General features: G+C 41.3%; 1 protein-coding gene across 4 annotated transcripts in view; it reads right to left on the bottom strand.

The window, feature by feature from the left end:
- Window positions 1–7,565: 7,565 nt before the first annotated feature.
- zfyve9a (zinc finger, FYVE domain containing 9a) overlaps window positions 7,566–13,391 on the bottom strand; it is a 150,163-nt gene continuing 144,337 nt past the window's right edge. For all 4 annotated transcript variants that reach the window (XM_085982953.1, XM_085982951.1, XM_085982954.1 and 1 more), the window contains 2 exons: window positions 9,932–10,108; window positions 7,566–8,984 (listed from right to left, as the gene is read on the bottom strand). In XM_085982953.1, coding sequence (XP_085839079.1) covers window positions 8,823–8,984; window positions 9,932–10,108 — 339 coding nt within the window. In that variant the 3' untranslated portion in view covers window positions 7,566–8,822. The remainder of the gene's footprint in view (window positions 8,985–9,931; window positions 10,109–13,391) is intronic.

Here is a 13,391-nt window from a genome sequence, read left to right as displayed (position 1 = left end):
TATCTGTCAACAAACCCTGTTGCTTAGCAACAGCTTCTAAACCGTCCAAGTGTTTCTGTAGCTTAGCAACAGCTTCAGCAGACCTTGCCTGTCGAAAAAAAACCTAACTAAAACAGCTCCTGATTTTTGCCGGTGGCTCGAGCATTCCGGACAGTTAGCCTCCGGATAACACAAAGTTTCCTGTATAATATTGCAACTTTCATATCTGTGTGAAGTGTTGCAGATGCAACAGTGGCAATATAACTTGGGAGTTATGTCCGCAAAGACAGTCTTGAGTCATCTGGATTTTGCATCAGGTGTTAAGTCTAGCCCAGTGCAAAGCTACATTTAAAAAAAAAAAAAAAAAATACCCTGGGGTCCATTAGAAAAATATTGAAAAGTTTATAGAAGACTGGTATTGCCACCTGTTATAACATTGACAATTAGACACCTGGGGAGCAGACCTCTGTACATGAATCCAAGCACAGATGCCCAGAGCTTTGTTACTGCTGAGTAAGGTGCAGTCAGCAGCGTAACAAGTATCACACTGTACGGATACCAGCTCAAACCAGTACTTGAGCTAGGACTGTTCCTAGATCTACAAGAAACTGTCAATTTAAACACAGGTTGGAGAAGGTATTGTTTTAAGGTTAACATTACAGTTCGTTGTAACTATGAAGATACCATTGGATGCACATAATTAGGATGGAGGAACTTGTGCTTAATGCATTACTTGGGTCTGTGTCACCATTGAGTACTCCCAGTGTATAGCAAAGAATTCTGATGAGGTCAAACTTTCTCTTTGTTGCACCACTAATAGAAACATAGAGAAACATAGAGATAGGAACAGGAGTAGGCCATTCGGCCCTTCGAGCCTGCTCCGCCATTCAATGAGATCATGGCTGATCTTCATCTGAGATCATAGCTGATCTTACCAGTTCAGTACCCCGTCCCCGCCTTTTCTCCGTAACCCTTAATCCCCTTAGCCTTCAGAAATATATCCAATTCTCTCTTGAAAATATTTATTGAATTAGCCTTCACAGCCCTCTGTGGCAGGGAATTCCACAGGCTCACCACTCTGAGTGAAGAAATTCTTCCTCATCTCTGTTTTAAATGATTTGCCCGCTATTTTTAGACTGTGGCCCCTGGTTCTGTGCTCCCCGGCCATTGGAAACATTCTCTCTGAATTCAGCCTGTCCAGGCCTGCCATAATTTTATATGTTTCGATGAGATCCCCTCTCAATCTTCTAAACTCCAGTGAGTACAAGCCCAAACTATTTAATCTCTCTTCGTAGGTCATTCCCGCCATTCCAGGTATCAGCCTGGTGAATCGCCGTTGCACTCTTTCCATGGCAAGAACATCCTTCCGCAGATGGGGCGACCAAAACTGTACACAATACTCCAGATGCGGTCTCACCAGCACCTTGTACAGCTGTAGTAAGGTATCCCTATTCCTATACTCGAACCCCCTTGATATGAAGGCCAACATACCATTTGCCTTCTTGATCGCCTGTTGCACCTGCATGCTCTCCTTCAGTGACTGGTGCACAAGAACACCCAGGTCCCTCTGCACTTCCCCATCTCCCAATCTATTGCCATTTAGATAATAATCTACCCTCCTGTTTTTACCCCCAAAGTGGATAACCTCGCATTTATCCACATTATAGTGCATCTGCCACGTATCCGCCCATTCCCCCAACCTGTCCAAATCGCACTGTAGCCTCCTGACATCCTCATCAGAGCCCACCCCTCCTCCTAGTTTAGTGTCGTCAGCGAATTTGGAAATATTGCATCCAATTCCCTGATCCAGATCATTTATATATATTGTGAACAGCTGGGGTCCCAGGACAGATCCTTGCGGCACCCCGCTGGTCACTGCCTGCCACTCCGAAAACAAGCCGTTTATTCCAACTCTCTGTTTTCTATCCGCCAGCCAGTTCTCTATCCACGTTAATACTTTGCCCCCAATCCCATGAGCCTTAATTTTGCATGATAATCTTTTGTGTGGAACCTTATCGAAGGCTTTCTGGAAGTCAAGGTACACCACATCCACTGGCTCTCCCCCATCTATTTTACCAGTTACTTCCTCAAAAAATTCCAGCAGATTAGTCAAACACGATTTACCCTTTGTAAATCCATGTTGACTCTGTCCGATCCTTTCCCCATTTGTCAAGTGCTCCGCTATTTTATCCTTAATAATGGACTCTAGCATTTTGCCCACAACCGATGTAAGGCTTACTGGTCTATAATTCCCTGCTTTCTCTCTACCCCCCTTTTTAAATATTGGGGTAACATTAGCTACCCTCCAATCCACAGGTACTGTTCCCGAGTCAATGGAGTTCCGGAAGATGATCCTTAGAGCATCTGCTATCTCCAGGGCCACCTCCTTAAGTACCCTAGGATGTAGTTTATCAGGCCCCGGGGATTTGTCGGCCTTCAGTCCCCTCAACTTACCCAACACCATATCCCTAGAGATACTAATTTCTGTCAGCTCCTCCCTCTCATTAGTCCCTATGTTTGCCGATATTCCTGGGAGGTTATTTGTGTCCTCCTTTGTGAATACAGAACCAAAGTATGAGTTTAATTGGTCTGCCATTTCCTTATTCTCCATTATATATTCTCCCGAATCGGACTGCATCTTGCAGCCAGTTTCAGAATAGTACACCCTACTGCACTGTACGAGAAATGTCACTGTAGACTTAACTAGCATCTCTCTGCCCTATTTTCATAGAAAGTTGTGAACCTAGACAACGCTGGTCCAACTCCATGAATTCTTAGTGTTAGGAGGTGGGGTATGGTAAATACTCCAGTTGTCAGCATCGGTTATGCATCATGCAGATTAAAGTACAATATTAACCCTAAGAATGTAGATTGAGTTAAGTGGTATCAAAATGAAGATTTTGGTTTAAAAGACATCTTACAATTGGAAGAATTCACATAGCCTCACACCATAGTGCAAGTATAAGGAATGAAAGTTTGATTAAATAAAATAATTCATCATTTTAATTGAATTCCTATCATCTCCTTTTCCAAACCTGCGTAATGTACTCTGCTAAAACGTTGTCATAAACATATTGAAGTACAGTTATAGTTAAACAGTAGGGTGATGGTCATCTGTTATTTTTACCAGCTTTTCACAAACCTACACAATACAGGCTATGCCTGTTGTATTTTGGACAGGTACACAAGGATAATTTACAGCCTTTGAATGCAGATTGGTCTGAATATATAGAAATATGGTGTACTTTTCAGGGTTGTGCAAATATTTTTTGTAATGGGTGATCAATCTAACAGGGCTATCGTTTTAAGTTTGCCTGAAATGTAAATAGTTATGTTTTAATTTTGCCTGAGGTATTGATTTAAATGGAAGTGAGACACTTGGTAAAGTTTGAGTCTCTGATGTATATCACACTGGAGCAATGCTTCTATTCTGATAGGTAAAGTAATGATTTTGAACTTGATTTGAACCACAAATATCAGTACTGAAACAGCCTTTTGATGTATATTTGTGATCAGAAAGAACAGCCTAGTGAATGTGGCAAGACAAGGGGAGGAAGACAAGCATGTGTGCTGAACAAATGAAAGACTACATACAGGAATATGGATGCTCTCTCTGACTGAAGATTACATTGGTTCAGTCACAAACATTTCAACCAATCAATGTTTACTTAGTACACACCATGGGACTTCTAGTGCACTCCTGCCCTAAGACAAAAGGCTGAGATCCAAACATGCTGGCTCCTGACCTCTGATGAGTTTCTGTAGGGCCTTGTTTGGGGCAGAACCTGCATCCACCCAAAACATAGGCCCAGTGTTGAGAGTAGTGCATAGCTATGGGGTGGGGAGGAGCCCCAGCCTGGCAGAAGACAAGTATGTCCCAATGAATGAAGCAAATGGCTGATGGAGGGTGGAAGTGGGGCCCATGAATGGTGTATTGAGGTTGAAGTACCTAGCTCCTCAGAAATAAAAACCACAACAGCCTGAGATTCCAAACAAACTGTTGTCTGTTCCCTTCAGAATTGTATTTCAAATGTGGTGGAATATCCCCCTTTGATGGCAACAAACTTTAAGAAGTGTCCACATTGAAACTGAAGCTGCAAATCTCGGTGTCAACAGGATTTCTCTAGGCCCATTTCAGCAGAGAGCATCCATAATCCAGTATGCAGTCTTTCACTTGGCCCAGCACATGCAACTCTCCCCTTGGATTGCTAATTCACCAGGCTGTTCTCTTTCACCATAATTTCAGTTATACTATTTTCAAAGGATACACAAGCACACATCAAAAGGCTGTTCACGTGCTGATGGTGGTGGTTCAAAATGATTTTCAAACCATCCATACTTCAGTGACTTGTCTTATTTATTGTAAAATTTACAGACGGGAGAGAGCAATTCTCATGCCCGAGTCTGATCATAGCTTCAAGAACCCACTCTAGAAACTTGAGCATGCAATCTCAGCTGACATTCCACTGCAATACAGAGAGAGTGCTGTAGAGTCAGATGTCATTTTTGGATGAGATGTTAAACTGAAGTCACAGCTACTCTCATTTCTTTGCTGTGTGCAAATTAGCTTTCATTTCCCTACAAATACTTCATTTGCTGTAGTGCTTGGGGACACCCTGAAGTTGTGGAAAGGGGCTATATAAATGCAGGTCATTCTTTTGTTAAAAGGTTTTGCTAAACTGAGCTTGAGTTAATGCAAGTTCACCTTTCTCTCCCCACACACCACACCCCCAAACTTCCTTGTTTTTGATTAAGTAGAGTGTGGATCCTTCAGCTGTTCTCAAATCAGTTAAAGCCTTCACACTATCTGAATACTGAACTATTGTGCTATTTTCATAGACATGACCCAGCCAATGCCCCCAATACAAGCATTTCTCAAGACTAATAGAACTTAAAAAAAATTTTTTTTTTAGTGACTGCTGTAATTTAATTTATTTTCTATTTAATTTAATGATTTCTTCTGGATAAAAAATTTGAATACTTTACCATGTGATGTCCTGATTTATGAACTTTGAGGCAATTAATCCCCCCCTTGTGTCCATGTACATGTACAGATCAATGCCTTTCGAAAATAAAAATGTTCAATGTAGCATTTTCCCTTGCTTTTTTGGCAAGTGAGGAGCTTTGGACAATTTATTTTTGTTGCTTTCATCTCTGCTCTCAGGTGATTTACTTTTATTCTTACTTATAGAAAGTCATAGCAATTATTAAAGGCACACCCTCCGGTATTAATCTCAATTTACTATGCCTACCTACTTGCCTATCTGAAGTCCTTAAAACATATTGCCACCCTTCAGATCTATGCCCATCTCTCCACCCTGACTGCCCTTCTCAGTACTGAAATGGCTCTACCCAAAGTTATAAACAATGTGTGAGGGAGACTGTGGTCCTGCATTGCTTCTCAACCTCTTTGCAATGGTTAATAGTTGACCATTCCATCCTTTGCCATCATCTAGTTTTGTGGGACTGCTGTTGGATGGTTTCATTCTTGCCTATCTGAATGTAGCCAGTGCTTCTCCAGCAATGGCTTCTTTTCCATCCCCCAGTCACCTACAGAGCTCCCGAAGATCTATCCTTACTCCTCTCTTCATCTATGTCAGTGTCAGCTGAGGCTCAGTGGGCAACACAGGCACCTGTGAGTTCTAATAAATCTAAGCTGACACTCCAGTGCAGCACTGCACTGTGAGGTGCTGTCTTTCAGATGAGATGTTAAACAGAGGCTCCGCCTGCTCTTAGGTGGACGTAAAAGATCCCATGGCACTATTTTGAAGAGCAAGGGAGTTATCCCTCAACATAACAAAAAACAATTATCTGGTCATTATCACATTGCTTGGTGGGAGCTTGCTGTGCACAAATTGGCTGCCACAAATCCCACATTACAAGTTACTACACTCAAAGTACTTCATTGGCTGTGAAGCACTTGGAGATGTCCGGTGGTCATGAAAGGCACTATATAAATACGTCTTTTTAAAAAAAAAAACAGCCACCACTTAGTGACGCAGCTGCAGGGTTGGATTAGCCTCCACCTCTAGTAACACTGCAGAATTGCCTGTTTGTGGCACTACTTCAGTCCCTTTGCTCCCAAAACCCTTACTGTAAGTTCAATATTCTGCCAAACAATCTATCCCTCCGACTTGAGCCTTTTGTAAATCCCTTTGTCCTGCCGTTTGCGACAGCAGCATTTTCTCCTATAGAATTTAAGGTTAAGGATGAGGAAGGCCATTAACCAAGATCCTAAAGTCCTTCCATTACAGTAGCCAATTGTTTAATCACTAAGAACATTGGCATCTTTTAATGTATGGAATATCCTTGTGTAAACAAGAATTTCCTGACCACCTTAAATTTACATTGAATCATTGTTCCCCTGTCCAACTCTTGCCACTTATCTTTGTGGTTACCTTTTCCATTCCTAGAACTATCATTTTCTTTCACAAATGAATACAAGTTGATTGCAGAAAACACAAGTTATTTGTATTTCATAAAATCTTTATCTGGGTGTTAGGTATAGTATGGTTGCTGCCCTTGGGGGAAAAAAAATCCCCAAATCAAATGAGATTTTATTATGTATGATACATCATTGGGCAATGTTAGTCAGCTGCTGAGGCAGGCTAGTGTTTTAACCAGTCAAATCCTTAGGGTTAGTGAGGGAGGTCTTGGATTTGATCCCAAGTGTCAGCATCACTGCCAAGGCCAGAATTTATTGCCCATCTCTAATTGCCAAAGGTTTGATACAACCAAGTAGCTTGGTCTAAACTGCAACTGGTACCAAACCTAAAGGGAACACCATCTGGGAAACAGTACCAACTGCTAAGGCAGTAGTAACACTGATACTTTAACTATTCAAAAACTGTTGGACAGCAATAGACCCCTAGAACTTCAGCAAATTTAGGACTAGTTCTGGAAGTAGGTAAGCCCCAAATGATCCAAGAATCTTACCAGCCATGAGTTAATGCAGAACATGGCATGGTCAGTAGAACTTTCCTGGGAGCATTGTATGCTAAACTTAATTATCTATAGCCAAGTCTTAGTACACCTGAAGGGCCTGCTTGTCATCAGGATAACCTTCCAGTAATTAAGATTGTTACACCAGCCATTCCACAGTATCTGAAGAAACTTGCTGAAAACTTTACAATGTAAATTTTAAAACCAGACAACAATTTTGAATTGTGAAAAAATGGATAAAAAGGAGCAGCAAATGAGCCATATGCATGTACAAGAGTTAAAAACTAGTCAGTGACAGGAGAAAAACTAAGGATACAATTCAGAATGAGGCCTTGTATACATTGAACTGGGGAAGAGCACCTGACCACAATAGCAACATGGCATGCCCTGCTTGAAGGGACAGAGTTGTTGATGATTTCTTCCTCTCCCGCCCCCAGGACAACAGCAATCCCTATTTTTGTGGGGTTTGAATTAGTGAGGAATAACAACTTTTCAATCTTAAAATGAAAGTGTTCTAAAAAGGTACAAGTAAAAAAAGTTAACTCGTGGTTTAAGATTTCTCCCAATCATTGTGTACCTGTTGCACAACTAACAGGAACTGCAAGGCATCACAGAATACTGTTTTAACATAAAAAAGTCACAGATTTATGCAAGAATAATTTTTATTGCTGTTGTGTATTTAACGTGATAAATACTTAATATGCTATTCAATGAGGTTTTATTAGGAAACCATTTATTTGTAACCAGTTTCTAAAGTGCACATTTGACTACTGCCAATAGAAAAACTAAAAGGAAATGGAACAGCATTTCATCTAAATGTACAATGATTCTGTATATTTATGTCTCTTATATGCAAGGTAAAACCATATTTCCATTCAAAAAGTAATATACAGTTGAAGGAAATAGGCCAGACTAAGACATTACACCTACTTACTAATTCTTAAGCCAACGCTACACTTTTTAAATAAAGGAAACATTTATTTCCCTTATATTAACTATTCTTGAATTGCAGGTGTTTCTAAATGCAAGAAAACAAATATACAGAGTATTTGGCTTTTAAATAACCACATTTTACATTTACTTACAGGAGTTCATTTGCCCAGGATTCTGCTTCATTCCAGCACCAAGGATACTTTTCTATACTTGGGAGACTGTCCGTAATAGCCCAACAGAAGCAGTTTCCTTCCATGGAGGCTTTAAACACTAATCCCTGTTTATATGAACAGTTATTACCTGAGGTGCTCGTGCACCAGCAAATACAATTAATACAGCTGATACGAAATGCAGTATGGCTGAGGAAGTCATTAAAAGGTCTTTTACTTTTAGACTAATTTGTTTATACACTACTTTTATTTCATGGCTAGAGATTACCACAATGTTCCCATTATGTGGTTTACAAGGCATAGGTTAAGTGCTTCAAAACTTCAGACATACATTATATACAAACTAAATAGATTAACTGCTGATTGTGTCAGGAAAGTAGTGATACTGAGGTCAGTGAGTATTGGTGTCACCTTATGCATCTCTATACCATTCTCATGATGTAGTGTCACTATAGCCACTGATGTGTTCTCATTTTACTTCAACTTGCAAACCAGTCTCAAAATCCTCAAGAATGATATGCTGTCAATCCAGGCAATGTAAACTAGTAGCAGAAATTCAAATTCTTTCATGCTTCAGTACAGTATCAGTCCAACAAAAGAGCAAGTCCACATTTTAAGGAAGTTGAAAGGCAGGTAGCCTGACCTGCATTACAATAACCACAATGGTCCATGGTGCATAGTAGATTCAGCAATAATGGAGCACCAATTCAATTTTATCATACCAACAGTTTAAAGTGCAAATGTTTCTAGTCATGGAGCAATGCACACCAGTGAGATGGAAAAGATTTTTTCAGGTTTCTAAGAGAAGCTCTCCAAGATGTAAAAGATGAGCTCCATCACAACTGGCCCTTCACTTAGCTGACAAGCTCCACCATGGATTACAGGGACCAAAGCACTGTCCAGGTCATTCATGTACTGTGAAGGAAGGGGCTGTCCATTGCTACCAGCTTGATATCCAACCTGAATAAGTAAATGAAGAGTCATGAATGTAGATTGACCAGTTTTAAAAATGAATTTCTCCAATGTTATTCATCGAAATTAGACAGTTTGCACACAGAAAAAATATTCAACTCCACTTCATTATAAGCAATGATCAGAAAAGCACAAGGACAATGCTCTACGTCTAATCTCCTTCAGCCCCCCCCCCACCGCCGAGATATCTGCGCACCTCAAATTCTGCCCTCGAGCATCCCTGATTATAAATCGCTCAACCATCAGTGGCCGTGCCTTCTGTTGCCTAGGCCCCAAGCCCTCCCTAAACCTCTCCTTTAAGACGTTCCTTAAAACCTACCTCTTTGACCAAGCTTTTGGTCATCTACTAATTTCTTTGGCTCGGTGTCAATTTTTTTGTCTTACAACACAGTAAAACGTCCCATGTTAAAAGCACTATATAAATACAAGTTGTTGTTCTATTCAGTATTGAATCAGGAATGAGTCATTCCTTAAAATGCTTCAACTAAGTTTCCATTTACTTCCCAAGTGGCAGTCTAATTCATAACTGAAAAGTACTAAACTCCACTGAACTCTTGGCTTCCTTTGCTATTTTAAAATCACATTTCCTGGTTCTCCACGTCCATGACAGACTCCCAGCACTATTTTAAGCTTGCATCTCATTCTGTTCTCTTTCCCCCAATCTTCTTCTCATTCCCAACTCCACCTCAAGTTTAATGAACCATGAAAAGTGCCTGTAAGGCAAGTCAAGACCCAGTACCGTACTTGTTGCCCCTCTCTGATGCTTCTGATCTTTCCATGATTAAACACAATCTGGACAATTCATCCGTGCAGTTTCACGATTCTTTATACAAGCATTACTTTTAGATTTATAGTTTATGGATCTGTAACATCAACATTCTAGCTTTTTTGAAAGTGAGGAAAACATGTTATTAAAATTTAGTTTGTTTGAGTACCTGGTCCGAATCAAGTGTGACACGGAGACCCAGTTTTGCCTTTCCGTCTTCTTTCAGCAGTTTAAGGTGGGGGCAGAGTGCTAAGCAAAACGCCTTGGCCACGTTCTCTGTAAGTTTGCTATGATCAGCTGGGTCACTTAGACCACTGGGCTGGTCCTCACTCTGCAGGAAAAACACCTTAAAACAGGAAAAGATTATTCAAGTTTAAAGACTTTACATGAGCCAATATGCAATTGTGTAACTGGAATTCATAAACTAACAACAACTTGCATTTATATAGCGCCTTTATCAGTAAAATGTCACAAGGCACTTTACAGGAGCATTAACAAAATTTGACCGAGTCACATAAGGAGATATAATGACAGGTGACTAAAAGCTTAGTCAAAGAAGTAGGTTTTAAGCAGCATCTTAAAAAAAGGCAGATAGTGCAGGAGAGGTTCAGGGAGGGAATTCCAGAGCTTCGAACTGAAGCAGCTGAAGGCACGGCCGTAAATGGAGTATTAAAAATCTGGGATGAGCAAGAGGCCATAATTAGAGACGCACAGTGATCTCAGAGGGTTGCATGGCTCAAGGAGGTTAGAGCTAGGGAGGGGCAAGGCAATGGAGGGATTGGAATACAAGGATGAGAATTTTAAAATGATGTAGTAACCTATATATACTTATAAAATTGCAAGATACTCACTTTCAGGAAAATTAAATGCCCATCAGCACCTCACCCAGTTGTGATATGTCATTGCAAGCACTGCTCTACCCCAAGTCAGCAAGATCCAAAAGGCAGTTAAAGACCTATAGTCTGGCAAAGCTGCAGGTCTCAACTGACTTGCTATACTTCTATAAAGCCTTTCTCCATGTGCTGAGACACTCCTGTTACTGGAGCTTTGCCATCATGTTCTAGAGATGAGTGCCTTCAATGGCACTTCAAGAGCTGCCACTTACAAGAACAAGGACCCATTTTATGCATTTCGTACAGATTTGCAATAGTGACCATCAAATACTGGCCCCTAGAACAGGTACAAAAATGGACTCATGGGTTGCTGCACCCAGACAAAATGGTGCCATTCACAGAACACCAATAGGCACTAATCAATCAATGAGGTACACCACTGCGACAGCACAAATATCGCAGAATACTCTTCCTTGATGTAGAAAGGCGTCGGACGAGCCAGGCTGCAGCAAGTGACCTTCAATAATACTCAGGAAATCGATCAAAATCTTGTAAATCACACCCTGCTTCAGTGAGCATCTCTGTACAGTATCCCACCATTAAGCATTGAGGCAGGTCTGTTGCAGTTCCCTCTCTTTTTGCTGTGTACAGAACTAGCAACACCCAAAGAGTAAACTCACATCCATAAAGTACAGAGTGGAACAGAACACAGCATTACTATAGACCAACGATGTACTATTAAACATTAGCAACACTACTACCTCCCTTCACGGCACATTCTGAGACAAAGGACTTTTGGCAAACCTTGATGTACAAATTGAACTACTCCAAAGTTTATGACACATAATATTCAACTTACTTACTAGAATCTTACTGTTTTAGTCAGGCTTTCAACCTTCTACAGAAGAAACCATACTCCTTCACCCAGCCAGCACATATGCTAATCGCCACAGGCGGAAGAGCCTACCATCACTACTTCTAGGAAGGGCAAAGTCTGAAATCCTGCCTCCACTGTCTATATCCAATATCGTCTCCAAATCTCAGACAGGCAAAAGAACATGCAAGAATCAATCTCGACTTTATGGCATAATGGAAAGCTCCCAGGAGCACTTACACAGAGCAGGTTTATTCAAAGCAAAATTAAGATAGGGATAGGGCCACTAAGGAATGCACAAGATAAACTCCCAGGTAATGACAGTGGGATGGCAGAAATATTGAACAATTACTTTGCCTCAATATTTCCCAGTGAGACTAACAGGGTGGACATGACATTAGAAGAATAGATCAAAAAGGATATCAAGACATTTAAGATAGAAGGGAAGGATATAATTGATAAACTAGACAAACTTAGAGAGGATAAAACACCACAATAGACTCTGGAACGGTACCCATGGATTGGAGGGTAGCTAATGTTACCCCACTGTTCAAAAAAGGTGGTAGAGAGAAAACGGGGAATTATAGACCGGTAAGCCTGACATCAGTAGTGGGGAAAATGCTAGAGTCCATTATAAAAGATGTAATAGCAGAGCACTTGGAAAACAGCGATAGGATCGGACAAAGTCAACATGGATTTACAAAAGGTAAATCATGCTTGGCTAACCTACTGGAATCTTTTGAGGATGTAACTGGTAGAATAGATAAGGGAGAACCAGTGGATGTGGTGTATTTGGACTTTCAGAAGGCTTTCGATAAGGTCCCGCATAAGAGATTAGCGTGTAAAGTTAATGCACATGGGATTGGGGGCAAGGTATTGACTTGGATAGAGAACTGGTTGGCAGACAGAAAGCAAAGAGTTGGAATAAATGGGTCTTTTTCCGAGTGGCAGGCAGTGACTAGTGGGGTACCGCAGGGATCGGTGCTAGGACCCCAGCTAGTCACAATATCTAGACAAGGGAACTAGATGTAATATCTCCAAGTTTGCAGATGACACAAAGCTGGGTGGGCGTGTGTGCTGTGAGGAGGATGCAGAGAATCTCCAGGATGATTTGGACAGGTTGGGTGATTGGGCAGAAGCATGGCAGATGCATTATAATGTGGATAAATGCGAGGTTATCTACTTTGGTGGCAAAAACAGGAAGGCAGATTATCTGAATGGCAATAGATTGGGAGAAGGGGAAGTGCAACAAGGCCTGGGTGTCCTTGTGCACCAGTTGCTGAAGGTAAGCATGCAGGTGCAGCAGGCGGTTAAAGCGGCAAATGGTATGTTGGCCTTTGTAGCGAGAGGGTTCGAGTACAGGAACAAGGATGTCTTGCTGCAGTTGTACAGGGCCTTGGTGAGACCACACCTTGAGTATTGTGTGCAGTTTTGGTCACCTTATCTGAGGAAGGATGTTCTTGCCATGGAGGGAGTGCAGCAAAGATTCACCAGACTGCTACCTGGGATGGCAGGAATGACGCATGAGGAGAGTGTGGGTCGATTGGGCTTATACTCGCTGGAGTTTAGAAGAATGAGAGGGGATCTCATTGAAACTTATAAAATTCTAACATGACTAGACAGACTAGATGCAGGAAGGATGTTCCCGATGGCCGGGGAGTCCAGAACCAGGGGTCACAGTCTAAGGATAAGGGGTAAGCCATTTAGGACAGAGATGAGGAGGAATTTCTTCACCCAGAGAGTGGTGAACCTGTGGAATTCTCTACCACAGAAGGCAGTAGAGGCCAATTCATTAAATATATTAAAGAAGGAGCTAGATATATTTCTTAAGGCTAAAGGGATCAAGGGATAGGGAGAGAAGGCAGGGACAGGGTACTGACTTTGGATGATCAGCCATAATCTCATTGAATGGCAGAGCAGGC

The sequence above is a fragment of the Somniosus microcephalus genome, chromosome 3 (assembly GCF_052327205.1).
Source record: "Somniosus microcephalus isolate GS21.2 chromosome 3, FLI_Smic_1.0, whole genome shotgun sequence".
NCBI classification, from domain to species: Eukaryota; Metazoa; Chordata; class Chondrichthyes; order Squaliformes; family Somniosidae; genus Somniosus; species Somniosus microcephalus.
This window is presented reverse-complemented; position numbering and strand designations above follow the sequence as displayed.